This window comes from Lissotriton vulgaris, chromosome 6, assembly GCF_964263255.1.
Source record: "Lissotriton vulgaris chromosome 6, aLisVul1.2, whole genome shotgun sequence".
NCBI classification, from domain to species: Eukaryota; Metazoa; Chordata; class Amphibia; order Caudata; family Salamandridae; genus Lissotriton; species Lissotriton vulgaris.
The window spans coordinates 784,795,390-784,818,964 of NC_141694.1; the positions used below are offsets into that span (position 1 = coordinate 784,795,390).

The window sequence follows — 23,575 nt, forward strand, 5'->3', positions numbered from 1 at the left end:
AGTAGCATGTCTTCTTCCCAGACTGTATCCTTAATTAGTCTTAGGAAGTGTCGTGTGTCCTGCACATAGGATGGCAACAGTTGAACATACTCTCTTAAAAAATAGTCAATATATTTTGACGTATTTTCAAACATGCTACCTATAGATGACAAAATTGGGCGTCCTGGGGGTGTGTCTTTGTTTTTGTGCACTTTGGGTAGCAAATATAAAGAGGCTAATTTAGGATGCTTACAGTCCAAAAATTTATGTTCTTCTTTGGAAATTAATTTTTCGAATTTCCATTGATCGAATTGTTTCCTATAGTTCTCATTACATTTTTCATAGGTTGCTCTATCCGTTTTACTGTAGCTGTTAGCATCATTAAGTTGGTTTTTGCCTTCTTGCAAGTACATTTCAAGGGGCCACACCACTACATTTCCCCCCTTGTCTGCCTTTTTAATTACAATAGATCTGTTATCTTGTAATTCTTTTAAAGCATTTTCTTGTTTTTTCGTCAAATTGCTAACAAAAGTACATTTCTTTTTAGAAAGCTTTTTAAATTCAGTGACAACCCCTCTCTCAAAAACCTCAATTGCATCGTTATGTAACTGTGGCATAAATAACGACTTTGGTTTAAAACCTGTTTTGCTCGGGTTGTCAATAACAATTCTTTCCTGAGCCAACGTTACCAAGGGGTCATCTGTCCAATCCTCAGTGCCCAAATGTCTCAAAGTGTGCAAAGTTTGTATGTCACCTATAGAGATAGTAGGTGTTTTCTCTAGTGTGTCTTTGGACTGTTTCAGTCTATTTGCATACCATTTCCTTAATTTCAATTTTCTTGTAAACAAGAAAAGATCAATACGACTGTTAGTATAGTTAAAGCTCCGTGTGGGGCAAAATGTTAAACCTAAAGATAATACATCCTCTTGTTCCTTAGTCAAAATAATATTGGAAAGGTTCAATACCGTAAGTTTGTTGTTCACTTTGATGCCGCCTTGCCTCTTGTCATCATTCCCACTAGGCCTTGAGTATTTCCACGTGGCTTTATATTCACTGAAAAAACCATGGGTTGTAGACCATATATAGTTAGGAATTAGCATTTACAAAACCTTATTTTACTCACACAAAACCATTGAAATTCCATATATAGTTAGTTGCACTAACTATATATCGCGCACCCGCCATCCACTGCTGATGATGTCACATATTACATCATTCATGACATGGTCAGTGACATCACATCACAGTACCGGGCGCTCCCCACGCAAAAAAAAACGATTTTTTTTTCTTTTGCCCCGCGGGGCCCTTTTAAAGCCTCCACATCAAACCTAGGGGGTCAGGGAGGATCTACTATGCCCCCTTATGGTCATTTCCCCCTTCGTTTTGGCCTCCTCTTGTCTCTCGATCCTACCGAGAGACAAGATGGCAGCCACTCCGGACTGTTTAGAATGTTGACAGACACCGGAGAGCCAATCAGCTTCGCTTCGCGAAGTTCCGTTACGCGTCAAGTACGCGAACCGGAGCGCTACCCGGAGCGCTGTCACAGATATATATATTTTTTTGAACGTTAATTCATCAAAATCCACTGGAGCACATATATTGAGACCTAGCAAAGGCACATCGGGCTGACAGTCCCTACAATTTTGCCACGTTTCATGCAATCCATTCAGCCGTTCGAGCTAAAAGTGAGGCCAACCGCCCTATGGAAATTAACATGGGAAAAACGCGTTTTGGGACCCCCCTTTTTTCTCGGCCCCCCCTTGACGAACCCCCCCCAAATTTTCAGGGGCTGCTCAGAAACAAAATGTGCCATTTTCCGTCCACAAACGCCAAAGTTATTAGACATAGAATTTTCAAAAATCCCATAGAGAAAAAATCCTAACTATATATACCTACTGGTGACCGCCAGTAGGTAATATATATATATATATATTACCTACTGGCGGTCGCCAGTAGGTAGTTATAGTTAGGATTATTTTCAATAGGGAAATCGCAACATTCTATTGGGAATAACTTTGGCGCCGGTTGAGGAATCTGCCTGAAAATTTCCTCAAATTTGCCTCGCGGCGCTCCGGTCCTTCCCTGAAAGTTTGGCGGGGATTTGTCAAGCAGGGGACGAGATAAAAGGGGGGTCCCAAAATGTGTTTTCCCCATGTTAATTTCACTCACTTTTAGCCCGAACGGCAGAATGGATTTCCACCAAACTTGGCAAAATTGTAGGGACTGGTAGCCCGATGTGCCTTTGCTATGTCTCAAGATATGTGCTCCAGTGTATTTTGAGTAATTTTGGTTCAAAAAAATATATATATCTATAAGCGCGCCCCGTTACGCTCACGGGGCGCGAACCAACGCGCTACGCGAGTTCGCGCGCGGAAAGCTGATTGGCTCCTCGGGTGTCTGTAAACATTCCAAACAGTCCGGAGCGGCCGCCATCTTGTGTCTCGGTAGGATTGAGACACAAGAGGTGGCAAAAACAAAGAGGGAAATGACCAAAAGGGGGCAGGATAGACCCCCCCTGACCCCCTAGGTTTGATGTGGGGGCCATAAAAGGGCCCAGCGGGGCAAAAAAAAAAAGAACATGGGAGGGGAGGGGACAGGGGAGCGTACCATGGGGAAAAAAGGATGACAGAGTTTTAAAAAAATTTAGCCTTTTTTTATAAATTGGAGGTAGTTCTAAAAAGAACTGGTTTTTTTCTTCTTTATGTTGTTTTATATATATATATTTTTTGGAACATTTTATACTTTTTTTGGCTTTTTATGAAGTTTTATATTTCTTTTGTATTTTTTATGGGGACAAACAAAAAACAGGGAATTGTAAACAGCTCAACTGGAGCAAAAAAAAACAGGAAAAAATTAAGGCTCTTTCGGCACCGGTGGTTGTCTCCAGCACGGTTTATAAGTTTGATGCTCTGCTCCCCATAAGAAATGGTAGTCCCACAAAATATACAAGTAATCTTGTAGTCTCCAAACTGGCGTTGGATGCATGGGACCATCTCTCTAGTTTCAGGACCCAATGGAGTGGGTTGTTTAAAGGTGCTCAGAGAAGGGTAGCGTTTTTGGTCAGTTCTCTGACCTCTGCTGCTGAATAGTTATTTGGGTGCTTTCGTTGCATGTGGCGTAGCATTGTGTGATTCCCAAATGAATATTTTTTGCAGGGTTTCCCCTGGAAAGTTCAGCGCCACAGATGAGACAGGTCACCTTTACAGCATTAACTTTTTTGAAACGCCTTGGGATTTTAAAAAACTCCCATATAAAGTGCTCCTTAGGTTTATATGGGGGATTGTCTTCAGGCAGGAACTGCCTTCTCTCCTCCTCCTCCTCTTCTTCTTCTTCACCACCAATGTGATGTTGTGGTGGTCCTTGTGGTGGTGGTGGTGGTGGTGGTGGTGCTCCAGCTGCTGCTGCTACTGTAGCCATTTCTCTATCAATAGAAGCAGGCCTTCCTCACTCAAAGAATAAAGTGAGAATGAGGAAAAAAGGTGGGGTCTTTCATCATTTGGAAAACACAACTGTTCTGAGCCAATGAAAAGTGTTATTTTCAGGTCACATGAGCCGGGCTTTCATCATTTGGAAACCAAAACTGTTCTGAACCAATGAAAAGTGTTATTTTCAGGTCACATGACCCGACGCGCTTACGTAGCGCGTTCGTATGCGCGTGGATGCTTCCGGGTGCGCTTACGCCGTGCGTATCACGCGGACGCGGCTACGCGATACGTCACGATGATGTTTTCGTTCGCAGCGATAGCGCTAACGAGACGCTCACCGGTACACACCCTGGGGCACGCCGCAAGACTGCGCTTACCGGTGCGCTCACCGGGACGGGCATCGGGAGCGCTCCAGGGCAAAAAAAAATGAAGAATATACATATAAAAAATAGTATTACATAAATATACAATTTAGGATTCATTAAAAAAATATTATATTTCATAGCTATGGAAATTTGCTATTAAAAAACCTATGAAATTCACTGAAAAAACCATAGGTTTCACATCAGTTATATTTAGGAATTAGCATTTAAAAAACCTATGAAATTCACTGAAAAAAACCATAGGTTTCACACCAGTTATAGTTAGGAATTAGCATTTAAAAAACCTTTGAAATTCACTGAAAAAACCACAGGTTTCACGCCAGTTATAGTTAAGAATTAGCATTTAAAAAACCTAATAAATTCACCGAAAAAACCATAGGTTTCACACCAGTTATAGTTAGCTGGAAATGTCACTGACATAAAACCATTGAAATTCCCACGTTATAGTTAGTTGGACTCACTATAACTTGCGCGCCTGCAATGCACTGCTGATGACGTCACAAATTACATCACTCATGACATGGTCAGTGACATCGCTCATGACATCACTGATGACACCATCCTTGTGACAGAGTGACAGACCTCCTTTCAGTGTAATGTAACCCTTGAAACACATATTCAAAAATAGAAAATGCTAACTCCTAACTATAACTGGTGTGAAACCCATGGTTTTTTCAGTTAATATATATATATATATATATATATATATATATATATATATATATATATATATATATATATATATATATATATATATATATATATATATATATATATATACACTAGCCTACCCGTCGCGCTTTGCAGCAATCTCAGAATAAAGGAAATTCAAGGAAACTCGTTATGATAATATTACATTTACATTGTGTCATTGCTATTGAAACTTATTCATTTTATTTTTGAAAACACTTTTTAAGTGTGGCTTGAGCAGCGCGTCTGCAATTGGCTTCCAATATTAATTCTGGTTGCTCTCCTGTTTCATTCGAGCGGGCTTGAGCAGTGCGTAATTGATCGTTTTTTGATCTTGATTCTGGTTGCTCTCCTGTTTCATTCGAGCGGGCTTGAGCAGTGCGTAATCGATCTCTTTCCAATCTTGATTCTCGTTGCTCGTTTGTTTGAGAATGACAGGCTTGAGCAGTTTGTATTCGAACAGCTTCTAATCTTGCTTCCCGTTGCTTGTCTGTTTCTGAAGCTCGTAATGCTTTTTTCTTTCGTGCTTCTGATGTAGATTGACCAATCGATTTCCGTTTGGGGGTCATAACTGTCGACGATGCTCGCAAATTCGCTGTCTATTTCAGTATTCAAAAGATTATGAGGGCCCTGGGGCCGATTTTTTAATTTTATTTTTGACAGAAACCTTCGCGGGAGTGTACTCAACAACTTCCCAAAGTTTCATGGCGATCGGATGAATGGTATAGTAATGCATAAAGGACAAACAGACAGACAGACATACTTTCGTTTTTATATATATATATATATATACTTTTTCAGACATTGTACGTCTGAGTGTTACTTACTCCTTCTTTTTCGTTACTGTGGTGGTCAGTATCACCGCCTGTATCGCGGTGGCTCGGTCTTTCCTTCTCCGGTCGGGGGAGTTGGTGTCGCCCCCTTTAGTGGATGGACTTGTTTGTCCTGCTATGTTTCACTTCAGTGCCGTTGGTACTTCTTGTGCGACTTCCTATTCTCTTGGGTTACTCTTCCAGTTTCCCCTTGGTTGTCACTTTCTTGACTTTTTCATTTCTATGTATGTGCTGTGTTCGCACATGAGGGGGAAGCATGCGGGGTTTCCCTGCTGTGCTTTCTGGGTATTGTCCCAGATTTCCTCTCTGTCCTCTCTCTCTCCCTCATGGGAGATAGCTTTGGTGTGTCCGGCTTGCAGGTGACCCTTGGTCATTGAACCTGTGGGTGCGATTGGCTGGTTGACTACCTGGTGATGCGCCCGTCTTCTCTGTCAATGCACACATGCTGTTACATTTATTGACCTTGTGCATTGTGTGGTGTGGTTCTCGCGGTACACAATGTCTGCTCCGTGTATTCTTGTAATCCACATCTATGTATTTCCAGGTAGTCGTAGTTTGTATATCTCGGCATGGTGACCTCTGCGCCTGACATCTCATTTTTTTGGCACCTGCTGTTGTGCCGCTCAAATTCTGGGTTCTGACTCAGTCATACTGTTTAAGTTCGTTCGCTGGGACTTTGCTGTTGCATATCCTGGAATCCTATACTCAGTGTCCTTTCTTTTTGTAGAGGTTTCTGGCATTCTGCCCTTGTGCACTGACCTTTCTGGTTCTGTGATTTCGTGTCGTCCCTGTCTGGCCGACAGTGGACACGTACCCTCCCCTGGCGGATTGTGGTACCGTGCTTTCCTTGCTCATGCTCCACCCTGAGCTTCATGGTCTGCTGTCTGCTACTCTGGCATTGCTGAGCTTTATGAGTCTGGTGGCAACCACGCTGGCATTGCTGCCCCCACCTTGTTTCAGTCAATGTTCTTGACGGACTACTTCCCTTGGGAACTTGGTTGGTTTTGGTTGCAGACCCTCCTCCAATGGTGTATAGCTTTGGTATCTATTCTAAGTCAATGAATCTGTGGCTAGATGTCTCTATCAGATGAATGAGTAACTTACCTTCGGTAACAATGTATCTGGAAGAGTCACAGTCTAGCTGCAGATTCCTTAATGCCCACCATCCTCCCCATTCTGCAAGGGCCTTTCCAGGGTGGGTTCTACCTACTTGCCTCCTTACAGCTGGCCTTGGTCTTCCTGAGGGGTGCTCTAGTTCCCCTACCTCCAGGGTAGGAAGTGTCCTTCTGTTTTGGCACATTGGTTCTCCACACATTCAAGTTCTGAGTTGGCTAGGTGATGTGCCCTTCAGTGCTCCTCCACTCTGGTTCTTCTGGCGTTGAGATTCTCATGTTCTTCTACCCCCCCTTCCGCCCTTGTCTGTTTCTCCCCATTACTTTAGGATCTCCTTGTCTATGCTGAAGTCGATTGGGTTGAGGTTCTATTTGACTATGCTACAGTTCATAGGTCATTGTGGGGGGTGTGGTGTACATTCTCTGTTGTTGCACACTGGTGGTCCGTCGCCTTGAGTCATGTTGTTCTTGTATTCTTATCCTTTACAGTCACATCCTGTGGCACATTGTTCCCATCCTCTCACAATTTTTGTAGTGGTTCTATGTTGTGGCGCGGACAAATTTCACAGTAGAAAAATGACGTCAGCGCACCCGTGGGGACTTATATCTCTACATTGACGTCACTTCCGTGGACGACATCATGACGGAGCTGGACGATGCCATCCCCCGGCGCGGAGAGGTACTGCTGGGGAAAAAGTTGTCCGGATCCAGTCTGACGCCTGGGACAATTCTAAGTTAAGGATTTTACAGGCCAGACTGTGTCTCTACCAGATACATCATTACCGAAGGTAAGTAACTTGTTCATTTTGCAGTAAATATTACACCCCATACATTTTTCTCCTAGTTGGGTTTGGGGAGGTCAAAACTGCTGATATTATCGGAAATACAGAGACATGTGGATTTTGGTGCAACAAACACCAAATATATATATATATTTTTTTATTTATACCATTTGTAGAGCGCGCTGTAACCCTGCAGGCATCCTGGCGCTTGAGAAAGGTGCACCTAAGAACAATCAGTATTGAGAGCAAGAGGAGGATGTCTCGATGAGGGTCTGTTACTGCTACCCTGGTGGGTTATACCTTTGGAAAGAGCCAGGTCTTGATTTTTTTGCGGAACAGCAGTAATTCGTTGATTTTCCTGATCTCGATTGGAAGGCTATTCCAGATGCGGTCTGCTGCTATGCTAAAAGCCCTGCCACCCTGGGTCGCTTTCTTAATCCTAGGTATTCTGACAAGGTTAGTGGACGAGGAGCGGAGGGCCCGTGCGTGTTCGTACCACTGGAACTTGTCTTGGAGTGGTATAGGACCCTGACCATGTACTGCTTTGAAGACGCTGCATAGTGACTTGAACCCCATGATATGATTCATTTTTCAGGCAAAACTCGCAATAAATGCTCCATTTTACATTACAGATATAAATTACAGATACCTTTGTGTTGGATTTTAAACTATCACATCTGACACTGTACAACTCATAAAAGGGTCCTAAATCTGCTCTTAAAATCCTTTGACGTGTGGGGCATTTTAAAATACCAGCTGTGTCCTATCAAAGTAACAAAAGACCTAGTTTAAGACTCTCCAAAACCATTAATGCATAATTTCAATGATTATCCTTTAAAGTTGTATTGTTAACAAATGTTTGGAACACAGATGTATTCAACTGAACATCTGAATTGCTTGACTAGGTTCTTCTTTCTCAGCAATAAAATATCATCCGTCAGTTGACAGTTTTTAATACTGAATGTAAATGGAGGTTATACTTTGGGAATGTTTCTAAAATGGCTGTCTGTAGTACACTAAATGTATTTCATTATTGAGGTTGAAAAAATACTGATGCCAATTTATACTTCTTTTATAGGATGAAAAGATTGCCAAAAGAAGGGCCGAACTTTTAGCAGAGCGAGCTAAGAAACAGGAGAACAAACAGGTAAAGACCTGTCCTTATAAAATAGAGAATAAAAACACATTACAGTTATCTGAAAACTTGTGATTTTCCCTAGCACTCTGGAATCTAGGGATGCTCTGTCAAATTTGTTAACAAAAGTCAAATCTGGATCCCCCAACTACATTTTCTCCCCTTCGATCTAAAAAGCCATTTTTTAGAATTCTGTGATCTGGCGTTGGCCATGCTTAACTTATCCCTGAACCTGGGTGTGGTTCCCCTGTACTATCAAAGAAGCAGTTGTTCTTCCCCTCCCAAAAAAAGCCAGGGACAATCCCTCTAGTCTAAAGAACTACAGCCAAATTTCCCTTCTCTTCTACCTAGCCAACATTTTGGAAACCCACATTGCCCACTATCTTTGCTCCTTGTTCAAAGCTCCTCATTCTAGACTCCCATCTGGCAGGCTTCCACCCCCTTCACTTTACGGAATCCATTAGTCTCTCCGTAGTAGATAATATGAGAGAGGAGGCAGATAAAGGTTGGGCTGAGGCGTTGTCCTTTTAGCTATATTAGCGGTACTTCGACACAGTGTATCATTACGTCCTTTTCAAATGTGTTGGGGCTGTCGGCCTACAGGGTTGCACTCTGGATTGGATAAAGTCTTTCCTCTCGGACTGAACATAAACTGTTAGCTTCCCTCTTTTGGTTCCTCAAGTTCACTCTCAACTGTGGAGTACCTCAGGATTCTTCCCTATATCCTGTCTTATTTAATCTATAGATCTGCCCTTTGATAAAATCCTTACACAGGCTGAAAGTAAAACTATACAATTAAAACTGATGACATGCAGCTAGTGTTCAACCTCAAGGCCAACCCAGAACCAACAACATTCTTCCAGAATACTATGATATTTATTCGGGACTGGATGAACTGCCATCATCAAAAACTGAATTCAGAGAAAACCGAGGTGGTGATAATCAAAAACACACTGCATTGCTGGAACCCCTCCTTTTGGCCCCAGGAGTTCAGCCCTCCTCCTATTCCAAAAAAGTGGTTAAAAGCCTTGGCATGCAGGTAGATGAAGACTTTTCAATGAAACCATAGATTGAAGAAGTGACTTCTTCCTCTTCTTCTAGCGCTGCAAATAAAATACAAATTAGGAAATGTTTACTCTATTGAGGCCATGATCCAGATTGTACTCGCACTTGTGATGTCCTGCATTGATCATACCAACGGTCTTTACCTAGGACTCCCTAAAGTTCTGAGCCAAAGACTGCAGATTTTTCAAACTAAAGCAGCTAGACTGATCTATCAACAGCCAAGATATTTTCACACTAAACCCCTGCTAAAGAAACTGCACTGAATTCCAGTTGCACAAAGAGCCCTGTTTAAAAAGGGCTATACGTTTTTTTAAATCCACCAGAGCAAAAGCCTCACCATACGGAATTACATCCCCGGTGTAATCTCAGATCAGCATACCTCAATCTTTCAGAGGTTCCCAAATATAATATGAAACAGCTGGGGGCTACCAGGTTTGCGGTGCTGGCTCCTGGCGTCTGGAACTCTCTCCCAGACAACATAAGAGTAGCCACCGCTCCTACAAGCAATTCAGAACTCTGCTAAAAACATGCCTTTTCAGACAAGCCTACGATAACGTGCATCTCCACCCTGCTGTTAATGCTCCCAGCGCCATGAAACCCTTCCTTGAACAAGCGCTTTAGAAGTTCCTTATAACATAACATCTAGTGGGAATGAAATTCGTTCCACTTTTAAACACAAACTTGTGTACGATTTCTACTACATAAGTATATCAGCCTATTCTGCTGGAGGTTATGCTCATTCCCACTAAACTAGTCAAGAGACTGTGAAACTTGTCTAAGGAGCGGAACAGGAGCTGTTCAGGTTGGTATGAGTAGACTGGCCCACTCTTGTAATTATTAACATTCCAACATTAAGTTGCTAAGTTAAACAGTTACAGTGAGATGCAAAACTCGTATTTGGCCTCTTGAACCTAGTCAGAAATTCCATACAGTCTCAAGTTAAGTCAAGTCAAAAATCTTATTTCAGTTATTAAATTAAAACCATAAAAGATCATTTAAAACATTAAATACAGCAAGCATATTAAAACAGTTACCAGATAAAATATGCATTGCATGCATATCAGGCAAGCTTTTCCTAATCTTTATCACACTATTTACAGAACTTAATACAGCAAAACAAATATATAAAGAGGGCAAAGATTGGAAATACAATAAAGCTGGTCCACATTCTTTAAAACCTAAAACAAATAGTTTTAAAAAAATTAGGTCTTGGGAGTTTCTAAACTCTACTGAAAAATGCTACATGTAAAGTGCTTTGTGCAGATACATCTGGCAGGGACAAACTTTATTCCAGTTAAACCATCTCCCTGAAGCCGGCTGAGTAACCATAAAATGAATAATGCCAAGACAAAAACAAGTTAAAATCTAACAATGATGTCTATTCAAATCTTGAGTAAGATACATCTGCATGCCTTGGTAGGAGGGAATTAATGCATGCACTGCCACTGAACTCCTCAACATTTCATGCTCTCTAGCTGCACATGCAAATGCTTTCATTTTCACTATTAGTAATGCTTTAGTTAAATTAGAAGTCACATTGAGGATACTTTCCTCAGAAGTACCCAGATTTAAACCCATAATATGATGACTAGCTCTAATAAAATCAAGGCAGGAAATTGTATGTGAGAAGTCAAGGGAAAGGCAATTAACAATCAAAGCCTTATTTAAATTGCATTCGGAATTCGACCAAAAAAGAATGCCAAAGAAGTATGGGCCTTGATCTAATTATATCTTCAATAAAAGGAAGCCCGGTTCATTGTGGCAAATCAAATCTGAGGCACATTTGGGGACGGCTAACATCCTTCTTAGGATTCAATATATCCCCAGATATTAAAACTATGGGTGTCAACAAAAATGCTCTTACTAGAGTAAATGTTAAGCATTTCTCTGATTGGTCTAGATCCCAGGTACGAGGCAAACCAAAAGACAGACAAAGCTGTCTTCAATAACTGCTGGGTCTTAAAACGAATTTGAGGGGCCCAATTCCCTTGACTATCAAATAGTACCCCCAAATAACAACATTTAGATACCCCAGGAATTTTGGTATTTGTAATGATAAATTGCCTAGATCTTTCTCACAGATCAAAACAAAAGTTTTTTTAGATGAACATTGAGGTTCAACTCATCCGTGACAAAGTGAAAGAGTTCAGCAGTGATTGCAGGCCATTCGCGGTAGGCACCGTAAGGACGGCATCATCTTCATAGAACAAAGTACATATTAAACGAGAGCCTATCATAGGTACATCAGGGGTAGGATGCAGGAGAGCCTTTTCAAGTCCATTTATGTATAAGGTGAACAGAAAAGGGGCCAAAATGCACCCTTGTTGTACCCCTCTCTGCACTTTAAAAGAATTAGTGCATTCTCCACCTGGGCCAAATCAGACTCTAACAGTTATGTAACTTAATAGATGAATCTTCTGAGGATCCACACCCAAAGAGTACATAATCCTCCACAATTAGATAGGTTGACTTAGTCGATTTTTATGGACTACTTAGATCCATAAATGTCAAAAAAAGGAACTCATTCTTGTCTTTAGTATATTTCCCCACTAACAATTCAAGATTTAAACATTGCTCCTGAGTTCCCAAACCCTACTTAAATCTGAACTGTAGGTCTGAGATAATGGAATATTCCTCTTCCCACTTCTCCAATTTTTCGAGTAGCACTCTACCAAATATATTCACTGAGCTGTCTAGGAGGAAGATAGGGTGGAAGCACTGAGGATCAGACCTATCCTCCTTCTTGAATGCAGGTATAATTGTTATTTTAGACCTCACAAGGCCATTACCATGCCCCACCCCCCATTGTGCGGTGCTCTTGGCTCCGTTCCCGCCTCTTTAGGTGTGCTGCAGTCTGGGCTGGGTGGGTATCTGGGCCTGCGGCGTGCATAAGAAATGTTCTAAAAAATGTTTTGGTCCTTTTGTACTTCTTTTGTTTTTATGTTTCTTTATATTTCCACATTATATCTTTTTGAGAATGATCAGAATCATCTGCCTCTTGTGGCTCTTTCATACAGTGCTAAAGCCTACCTTTGTAGAAAAATGTATGCACAACAGAATTTAAGGAGCTAAAATGAGATGTGAAATGCCAGTTCGTCTGGACTGCTGGCTGGGTCCTCTTGTGCAAGGCTGCTGTTAATTCTCTGTCCTCCTGCTGAGCTTGCCTTCTAATGTAGCACTATGCTGAAACTGGAAATCTATCGCTGATCAACATGAAGGTCCATAGACTTCCTGTAGTATTAAGTGTCTGTGGTACATTGGATGAAAGGAAGATATCTAAAGAATCTACAGGTTTTATCATACTTATATTTATTTTCAGAGTATTGTATATTGCTTCAGTATGGTGTGTGATTATTTATGGTGCAATGGTCAGTGCACTGATGAGCTTTATTACTGTTCTGGCTAGTTACCACAATTTGTGTGAGGTGAATGGACTTTGGAAGATCTGGATAATGCCTTGAGATTGACATATGTGTATACAAGATGTCTACTTTTACATGAAATCAGTTTCATCCGTCAGGCATATTGTGTGAGAAGCTGGCTTAGTATGTTGTGCCCCTGCACTAATCCAGATAACCCTTATGGTATTTTTAGTGGTCTTAGACAACCTTAGAAAGCTCTCTAAGTGGTAGTTGTGTTGAGAGCAGCCTTCAGGCTTAGTCCAGATGGAGTGTAAAGCAGCTTGTTTTACCTGAACGTAATCTTATAGGTAAAGATTGAGTAAAAAAAGAACCATACAGGGTATTTATAAAAATATGTATTTATTTTAAGACACTTACTAACACATACAGATACCACCTAGCCGGAGATATACACAATGTACAAAATACTTTTCAATACTCAGTGGTCGCCAGGAGGAGACCCAGCCATATACTAAAATAGTGATATGCAAACCACGACTTGAGTCAAGACTATACCCAGAAGACATAGAAGTGCTGGGGACCCAAGTAACCACCCGAGGTAAGTAAACAGGAACTCCACGGAGGCCGTGTGCAGATTGGGAACATGACCGCAGGCTCAATACAAGTCAATGGGTATGTCGAGTTTGCAGTTTTAAAGAAGAGGGACCCTTCCCAGTGGACCCTGAAGAAACCCTGTAGAAGACCAAAGGTTGGAGAGCGACCCCACCCATGGATGCCCTAGAAACCAGTATACCTACAACAGGGAAGTTGGGTGCACAGGTGTGAAGTGGCATTAGAAACAGCTGTCAAACTCAACGGAGGACTTGACGTAAATGCCACAGCTGGAGAAGGCGAACGTGTCCAGTGGAACCCAAAGATGGTTTCAAGATGAGGAGTACCTGCAAGCAGAGGGGACAGAGTCTATGCCACTCAGGAGTGACCAGGGGGCATGGAAGATGAATGCCTACCGATGTTGGGAGTTGCTAGAGAGATGACGGTGACCTTGAAGCTGCACCTTTGAGGACCAGGTGACACTGTGGAAGACAAGGAGCTGTTCACGAGCTGTCCCACGTCAGATGTCGAGAGTTGAGGGGTCGGTGTCCATTGAGAGCAACAACAAGCCTTGGCAACTGCAAACAATGTGAAAAGCAAAGAAGGTGTAGTGTCGGGACCAGGAAGGTCCAGGTGACTCACCACAAGCAGGGGTGTCTGGGCAGGCCCCAAGCAATTGGGAGAGCCCACTGAAATCAAAGGAGACCCTTGAGAAGACCTACAGGCCGGAACTCTGGAGTCGCAAGAGCACCTTGAGCAGCTCACCACAGATGCAGGCTCACGGTTCAAGTCATTCATTGAGGTTGTAGATCTTGGTCACAGGAGCTGCTCGAGGTTGGAGCTACTTTGAGACTGAAGATCTTAGCGGAAGGAAGCCAACAAGCTTTTGCAACAGCAAGTCAATGCAGTGCACAGGGGTTCTGTTCCTGCGGCTCTGACGAGGGATACGGGCCTCAAACTTGGTAAGAGGAGAGGGCAGGCCTAAGACAATGTGAAGAACTATCACCAGTGTTGCTGAGCCTTTCGGAGTCCGTTGGAGCCCAGGATCAGCAGACTGGTCAGCTTAGTTGCGGTGCCTGCATATCCAGGGAAGTTACTCCTTCACCTCAAGGGAGATTCCTTCAGGTTTTTTGGATGCCCACAGGCCGTGGAAGGTTCCTGTATGGAGCACAGGCATGAATGTTGCAGCAGACGAGCAGGACGAAGAAACCAGGGGCAAGAGGAGTCTTCCCAGTTGCAGTCTTGATGCCCAGAGCGAAGTCCAGAGTGCCCAGATGGTTGAAGAAGAAGTGGTGTCTTGAAATTATTCTTGTACCAATACGAATCTAGGGACCCACCTACAGCTAAGCCCTTAAGTATCCTGCAGAAAGGGTTGGGACAATTTAGGGTTCCCTCCCAGGGGAGGGGTCTGACAGTGGGGAGGATACTCCCATGTCATTTGTCCAGTTTCGTGCCAGAGCGGCTAGTTTGTACTGGACTATGCAAGGACGGCACCAAATATGCCCTTCAAGCAGACTGAGTGGCACTGCCAAGCGCTCCCACCTCGCCCCAATACACTAAACCCTGCCTGGGAGGTGGTCACACCTCCCTCTGACAGGATAGATATTGTTCTGCCTTCCCCTGCTCGAACTTGGCTCATCAGCAGGAGGGCAGAATTGTGTCTCTGGTCAGCAGCAGCCATGTTGTGCTGCCCGGCTCTAGAAGACTGGTACTGGGGGCACTGAGGGCCTCCAGTGGGAGCTTTACCGTGCATGTAATCATATCTCCCACACCATTTACACCATTGATACCAAACATAATAGGGTTCGTTACAGCCAGTTTAGAGATGGTCATCTTATCTTATCTTATCTTAAGTGACATTTATAAAGCGCACTGACACCATAAGTTTCCTGGCACTAGAAGATAGAGTGCAGGGATTGTGAGGAAACAAGCTAACCGGTTTGGGTGAAAAGACGGGTTTTCAGAAGCTTCCTAAAATTTAGTAGGGAACAGCTAGACTTAACTGACAGGGGAAGGGGATTCCATAGTTTGGGGGCCAGGTGGGCAAATCTACGGCCGCCAAACTTTTTAGGTTTTACTTTGGGGGCGACCAGCAGGTGGAGGTGAGCTGACCAGAGATTACGCACCGGTCGGTGCTGCGTGATCAGTGTTTTGAGGAAGTCGGAGCTGGTGCAGTGAAGAGACTTGAAAGTCAGGCAGCCGATCTTAAAGGCCGCCCTTTGTTCAACTGGTAGCCAATGCAGTTTGCGCAGCAGGGGTTTCGCAGACTGCCACTTTGGCGTTTTGTGGATAAGTCTGGCCGCCTGGTTCTGCACAATTTGAAGACAGCGGAACAGTGATTGTGGGAGTCCATGGTATAAAGAGTTCGAGAAATCGAGGCGGGATAGTACCAGGGAGATGACAACCTGGACCAGTGCCGCATGTGGTAGTAGATGGACTATTTTATGAATTTTGCGAAGCTGGAACATGCAGGAGGAAATCACAGCCCCTACTTGAGCCTTAAGAGAGAGCTCCGCGTCAATGACCACCCCTAGCTAGGCTCTTCAACGAGCTTGCAGGGGTGGGGGGGGGGGGGAGCCCAGCTCCTTGGGCCAGAACTGAGGTCCCCAGTATACTGGGCTGTTCCCAGGGAGAATAAGCTCAGTTTTTCCGGGATTTAATTTCAATTGGTTGTGGTTCATCCACTGCTGGATGTGGATCATGACCATTTGGAAGCTATTAGCAGCATCAGGAGAGTCGAGAGGGAAGATGATCTGCAAATCATCAGCATAATTAAACACTGTGATATCCCACCTCTTGAGCGAATGAATCAGTGGGCGGAGGTATAGGTTAAACAGGAGGGGAGGGAGGGATGAGCCCTGAGGGACTCCACAAGTCGCAGGTGTCTTGGCTGCCGTATAAGGGCCCAAACGCACGGCTTGTGCTCTGCCGACGAGGGCAGGACCCTGGATGGCAGGACCCTGGATGCCGGCCTGTCCGACACGGTGGAGAAGGATGTCATGGTCCACCGTGTCGAAAGCAGCCAACAAATCCAGAAGCACAAGGGCCTGGGGTGTCCCTTTGTCAGCGTTCCCCCTCAGGGCGTCCAATACTGCCAGGATGACGGCCTCGGTGGAATGGGCCGGCCTAAAGCCGGCCTGATTAAGCTCAAAATAGCAGGAGCTCTCGACAAAGTTTGAAAGGCACCGAGTGACATGGGCCTCAAGGAGCTTGGACAGGTAGGGCAGGAGGGATATAGGATGATAAATGGAGGGATCGGCGGGGTCCGCACCTGGTTTCTTCAACAGAGGCACTAAGATGGCCTCCTTGAAAGAGCTGGGAACCGTGCCAGTATTAAGGGAAGCGTTCAGCAAGGGTAGTATATGATCCGGCAGTTTGAGACAGACGTCCCGGAGGACCGAGGGAGGGCAACAATCATTGGGAGATCCTGATTTGACCCGGGCCGCAAGCTCGGCTAAAGTGTTGGGGGCAGGGAACTGGGTAAGGGACAGTGGGTTGATGAGAGAAGTGTCTGATGGCCGCGCATGGGTGAGGGGGGAATGGAGTTCTTGATTTTGACAATGTTCTCAATGAAAAAGGAGTTAAGGGCGTCGCAAGTCTCTTGGGTTGGGATCTGAGTAGGTAGAGTTCTGTAATCCGTGGTAAGCTGATTCATAATCTTAAAAACTTCCTTCGATTTATTATGAGCGGACATCTCGTAAGGACGCATGGCCACTCTATGTATCGTAATGGTTGATGCGCTTACAACCCGGAAGAATGGACTCAGAAGCTTGTAAGGGCACCCTCATACTTAGAACCGAGAACCCTGCTTTCAGGATTCAAAGGCCTACTTTAGGGGTGACATATAGGTTTTAAGTGCAGTGACCTCAGACATACGGAACCTATACCTGTCAGTAGTGGTGCTAGCACCAGTTTACACAGGATGCAATGGCAGGCCTGTAGTTACAGTTTGAGTGGTCCCTCATGGATGGCATAATGCATGCTTCAATGGTACACCAGTGTCCAATCTAGGATGTACCTAAGTACTTACCATACTAATTTAGGGTGGTAAGCACAGAGACTGTGGTCCTGATTAGCAGGATCCCTGTCAGACTAGCCAGAAATAGCATAGCACCAGGCAAAACGTGGGGGTATCCATAAAAGCAGATCCTACTTTCCTACACATATATTGTATTTGACCCAGTGGGTTCCTCCAACATCCAATTCACAGGTCAAGAAGACATTAGCTATCTGTCCCACCTCTCTTTATGCTGGATCCAGGATTTGGGAGTTTTGGAGACAAAATTGGTCGAATTGGAGACCAGTTGGTGCAAGTATTATCATTTCTTTGTACACCCCCTGCAATATCCTTAAGCAGTCTTCCTCAAAAGCAAATATATCACTAGCATCATCAAGATCTCATGACCATGTGGTAAAACAGCACACCCTTGAATGGTTGCAGGGGCAAGAGTCTGAGTTATGTCCTCAGGGTGAGTTCTTTGATGATTGTGATGTGACAGCTGCTATTCAGATGTATAGCCTGCCAAGAAGTTGATGTGGATGTACAGTGTGGCGCATTAAGGTGCCCTGCTGCCCTTGGTTAATGAATGTCTGCTGAGGCCCTGTTGACGTATTCGAAGCCTTGGATTTTGCTTTCCATGTTAAAAGGGAGTGTAATGTGTCTTCAATTTCTCTGACACTTGAAAAAGGTTCTAAAAAGGTACTGCTCATTTTGACTCTGCAGGCTCCTTCCTCAGAAGTGCCTGGTTTTAGGCTTTTTTGGAACTTTTTGTTGTCCTGTGTTCTGTCTGGCTAGCCAAATTCCCTTCCACAGTTCTGTGGTTGTGACACATGGCTATCTTTCAGAGATAACAGCATATATGCATATCCTTAACTCTTCTTTAATATTTATTCTTCCCTATTGCTGACTAAGCCCCTTTCATCATGTGGGATTATGATTCTCTGGGTTTAAAGGCTCTCTGTGTACTAACTTCTCTCAGGGTCAGTCATTGAAGCTGGGACAATTGTTCTTCCAGTCCTCTAGCCTTGGACGTATGTGGACCCATAGAATGCTAACTTGAAGCATGTGGCATCTAATTTTGGTTTCTCAGTACCATATTTTGCTGACAAATTTCTACAGTACTTCTTCAATCCTACTTCCTACTCAATCAGGCAGTCTCTTAACCTTCCATCCTGTGCATGTTGCACATCAGGATTTAATCTCCTGTACAGGTTCCATACTTTCTACTGTGTAGGAACACATCGATTCTACCTCTTGGCAATTTATTCTGTTGTACAAGACACAAACATGTCTCCTTTCGGGATAGGCTGTATTCTATTAGACACACATTTATGTTTGTATCTCATATTATTTCTGTTGACGCCAGCTGTAGAAGAACTCTTCAGCTAGAGGAAAAGTGGTTCTCTATTCATCAGCCTTGAGACACTGCAGCTATAACAATCTTTAAATCCCTTCCTTTGACAGTTGCCCAGGCCTCTTGATCCCTAAAGACTGGAATTCTGGTCACTTTAGTGGTTTATGTGTTGACAGCAGACTGCATGTCTTCAGAATGTTTCTGCTCTTCCTCTGTAAGGGTTATACCCAGTTCGCAAGTTTTATTAAGACCAGAATGGTGCACACTGCATTCAAGGGATTATGTTGCTGTTTAACAACATAAAACACACTGTTGTGCCCTATGTTGTCATTCACCTTTTCATCTTCCTGCAGCAAATGATCCATATGATGCAAGTCAGGATATCACCTATCACTATACACCTGCTTAGGTCAATTTACTCTGCATGGATCCTTACCTGTAGTTGCTAACCACGTTACTTCTTTATCTATTGGGATATCAAATAACACAACCACTGCAATGGTGCCAAGAACAATGAAAACGTCAACAGGTCTTCTATGAGATAGGCTATCAAAGAAATGCTTTTGAGGAAATAAAGTAAAGAGGAGTGGCTTCAGGAGAGTCTAAGCTAGATTTCTCACCCTGGTTTGAGTGGTTGGGGTAAGTGTACCTCACAACCAAAGATGAATGTTCCTACAGAGAGTTGGACTAACTGAGACAACATGAATAAACCGACACGTAAAAAGGTGGACACCAGTGGTGGACGAAACCTTCAAACAAATTGTGGAAAAGGCCAAAATGTTCTGTTTTTCTTTCAACCTGTGAGGCGGTATTAGGGTTGCCTTGCAGGTAAAAAAAACAGACATCACTATTGTTTTGCTTTTAGGAGCATTGTGCTGGGCTTGGCTATGTCATTACCTTAATGTTATGTAAGTAATACCATTGCCTGGACCACTGACAGTGCTTTTGGAACCAGCAATTCCTTCACACTACTCTTACTGGCAGGCACCAAACACAGGCTCCCCTTGTCAAGAACTTGCCTTGGTGCACTGCCGGGCGTCAGTGTATTTAACTACGCAATGACCATTAAAGCAAGTACATTGTCCAGCCACTGACAGTGCTGGAAGACACACAAGTATTCCTTGTTCCGATGGATACATCTGCCAGTGGATTCCTCACCTTGTGAATCCTCACCTTGTGAATATCCCCCTGTGTCAGCAACATTCGGAAATTCTTTTTCTAGCTTCGCGCTGACATGGACGACGTCACAGAAGCACGGCATCACGCGCTGCTCCGCTGACGTCACCGACTCCATAATAGGCCCATGTCGGCGTGATGACATCAGTTCCCTTTTTTCCGCGTCGTCGACGCTAACGGTTTTCGAGGGATCCTCTGTAGCTTTGATAGTAACTTTGTTACTGTTTGTTGGTTTTCGTGTTTCTTGTATCGCTTTCTCCAGTCGATATATCATTGAAGAAAACGAGATTCTGACAGATACATCTGCCGTGTGGATTCTCACCTTGTGAATATCCCCCTTGCGTCAGCAACATTCGGAAATTCTTTTTCATAGCCTCGCGCCGACGTGGACTTGGACGTCATAGAGACACGGCTCCGCTCGCGGCTCCGCTGACGTCACCGACGCCTACAATAGGCCCACGCCGGCGTGATGACATCAGTTCCCTTTTTTCCGCGTCGTCGACGCTAACGGTTATCGGGAATCTCTGTAGCCAACTGGTACTTTGTTGCCTTTTTGTTGCAAATTTCTGCTTCTCTGTATCCTGTCTCTTCGACGATGACATCTAAGAAGACCGGCTTCAAGCCCTGCAGGGAGTGCTGTAAGATGATGTCCATTACCGACCCGCATGATAACTGCATCTGGTGTTTGAGTTCCGACCATGATGTGGAAGATTGTTCTTCATGTCGGAAGATGAACCCGAAGGCCCTGAGGGAAAGAGAGGCCAAACTCCTGGTTGCGAAGATGAAGGCTGGGAGAGAGAAATCGTCGAGGTCTCGTTCTCGAAGGGCGAGGTCGAAGTCGAGGACAAAGTCGAGGTCTGGTTCTCGAGAGGGGTCGTCTTCGAGGTCGGCTTCAGATCATGTTTCGAAGTCGAAGAAGAAACATAAGAAGAGGAGGCATGAGTCCCGACGTCGTTCCGGTAAGGAGTCGGGCTCGAGGTCGAGGTCACCGAAGAAGGTACGATCGAAGGTGGTTACTCTGGAGGTCTCTGAGCCTGAAGGTGAGGCCTCACCTTCGGAGTCGCATGCACGGTCTCCTACTCCGGCTCCGAATCCTTCTCCGGCTCCAAATCCGTCTCCGGCGCCGTCCCCGGCCCGTGAAGAGGATGAGGCTTGCGAGGATGTGGATTCTGCGCCTGTTGAAGAGCCGAATCCGATCCCTCCTCAGGACCGGCCTGAGGGTTTTCAACCGCCCTTTCCTGCCCCAGGCCAGGACCCTTCAGCGTTTCTTAACGCTATGTATGGTGTCTTCTCAAGGGCGTGGTACACCTCTGGTGCACCTTCGGGTCCCATGGGTCCTTTGGCTTACAGCTTGGGAGTTCCTCACTGCTATCCTCCGGCTCCGTTTATGCCTTACATGCCGGCTCCGACGCCGCATTGGCAATTCCCAGCTCCGCCGAAGTCGTCGACGCCGGATCCGGCGTCGCCCGCTCCTGATCGTCCTCGAGGGCATTCTTCTGTGCCATCGGATTCGATTCCGGCGTCGGCCCCGATTCCGACGGAGCCGCTGGTGGATCCGGCTGCGAGGCGTTTGAAGGAGAGGTCCAGAAGGGAAGCTCAACGCCTTTTGGAAGAGCAAAGGTACTTGGATTCACATTCTGATGTGGAGGAAGGTGAATTGGAGGAGAACTGCTTTGAGGAGTTGGCTGATTCAGGATCTCTTGATTTCTCTCCAGAGTGGGAATTGCCCTCAGGCTCTGGTGCTCCTTCTAAGGATATCCAACCTTAACATTTGGTTATGAGGAAGGCTGCTGAACTTCTTCAATTGACTTTGCCAACGGTGGAGTTTAAATCCAATATCCTCACTGAGGTTTTGCATTCTCCGAGTTCTGTGGTAGAGCCTTTGCTTCCATTTAATGATGCCTTGACGGATCCCATTCTGGAGGTGTGGAAGAAACTGTTGTCGGCTCCTGCGGTTTCTAAGAGTGTTGCGAGAAGGTACAGGGTTGCACCTGAGGACCCTGCCTTTTTGTCTTCTCATCCTTCGCCTGAGAGCCTGGTCATTCAAGCAGCCTGTTCTAAAAAGATTGTAAGTGCCTTTCCACAGGTTCCTTGTGAAAAGGAAGCGAAGAAACAAGACCAGGTTGCAAAAAAGACCTTTTCATCGGCGAGCATGGCGTTGAAGTCAACTAATGCCACTTGTCTGATGGGGAGATATGTGCATGCCCTGATGGATTCTTTGCGTGTCCTGGTTCCTAAAGTTCTTGATGCCAGCAGGAAGGATTTTGAGGAAGTGATCTCTGATACTCAGGCCGCGGCTCGCCAGGTTATTCAAAGTGGTCTGGACACTGCCGACTCTGTGGCTCGTATCATGGGCACTGCTGTCGCCACTAGGAGGTCAGCCTGGCTTAAATCCTCACACTTTTCAGCTGATGTTCAGGCGACTTTGCTGGATCTTCCTTTTGATGGTTCTGGTCTCTTTGGGAAGAAAGCTGATGCGGCCCTTGAGAGATTTAAAGACAGCAGAGCGATGGCTAAGTCTTTAGGTCTCCAGATCAGAGGCTCTTCTACCAACAGGAGGTTCAGGTGCTTTGGTCGCTCTTCCTTTCGGAATTTCCGGCAAGGTCAACAGCAGCAGCAGCAACAGCAGCAGCAGCAAAATTCTATGTACAGGTCGTACAGGGGAAAGCAAAGAGCGCGTCCTCGTGGACGTCAGGCCTCCTCCTCCTCCACCTCCACCTCTTCCAACCCCCCTGCCTCTGAAAAGCAGCCCTAGATCCGCTTTTCAGAATCATGTGGGTCCGGTGGGGGGCCGGCTTACCCATTTTCTACAGGATTGGGAATCGGTTACATCAGATCTTTGGGTTCTCAATCTTGTATAAAATGCCCTTCCCTTTCTGGAATTCCCTCCCAATTACCCTCCTTGTCAAGGCTTTTGCACCGAGGAACATCTGTCTCTTCTGCAGGAGGAGGTGCTAACTCCGTTACGAAAGGGTGCGATAGAAGTGGTCCCAGAGCAGGAAAGGGGTCAGGGATGCTACTCCCGGTATTTTCTGATTCCCAAGAAGGATGGCAGACTGCGTCCAATCCTGAATCTCAGGATCTTGAATCTCTATCTGAAACAGGAGAAATTCAAGATGCTCACCCTTGCTCAGGTTCTTCAAGCGCTGTTGGAAGAAGACTGGATGGTGTCGCTCGACTTGCAGGATGCGTATTTCCACATCCCAATCCTGAAGTCGCACAGAAAGTATCTCCGTTTTACGGTGGGATCGCAGCACTACCAGTTTGCGGTCCTTCCTTTTGGTCTTACTACTGCGCCTCGAGTCTTCTCCAAGGTGATGGCGGTGGTGGCAGCTCATCTCAGAAGGTCGGGGATACCTGTGTTCCCTTATTTGGACGACTGGCTGGTCAAAGCGGAGTCGTCAGAGAAGGTGCTCCACCATCTGCAAGAGACAACTCAGTTGTTGTTCAGGTTGGGTTTTTCGATAAATGTACCAAAGTCTCACCTGGTGCCCTCCCAGCGCAACCTGTTCATAGGTGCTGTACTGGACAGTACTGTTTGTCGTGCATTCCCTCCTCCTCAAAGGATTCGCGACATTCAGGAAATGATTCCTTTATTTTACAATGGAGCGGTCGTTCCAGTCCTGAAGGTCCTTCGCCTGCTCGGTCTGATGGCTTCTTGCATTCTGTTGGTCAACCATGCACGCTG

At 45.0% G+C, this 23,575-nt stretch overlaps 1 protein-coding gene across 3 annotated transcripts in view; it reads left to right on the plus strand.

The window, feature by feature from the left end:
* The window catches only part of AK9 (adenylate kinase 9), a 1,394,796-nt gene that overhangs the window by 1,062,677 nt on the left and 308,544 nt on the right, over nucleotides 1-23,575 (plus strand). For all 3 annotated transcript variants that reach the window (XM_086926806.1, XM_086926808.1, XM_086926807.1), the window contains exon 32: nucleotides 8,283-8,351. In XM_086926806.1, the coding sequence (XP_086782932.1) occupies nucleotides 8,283-8,351 (69 nt within the window). The remainder of the gene's footprint in view (nucleotides 1-8,282; nucleotides 8,352-23,575) is intronic.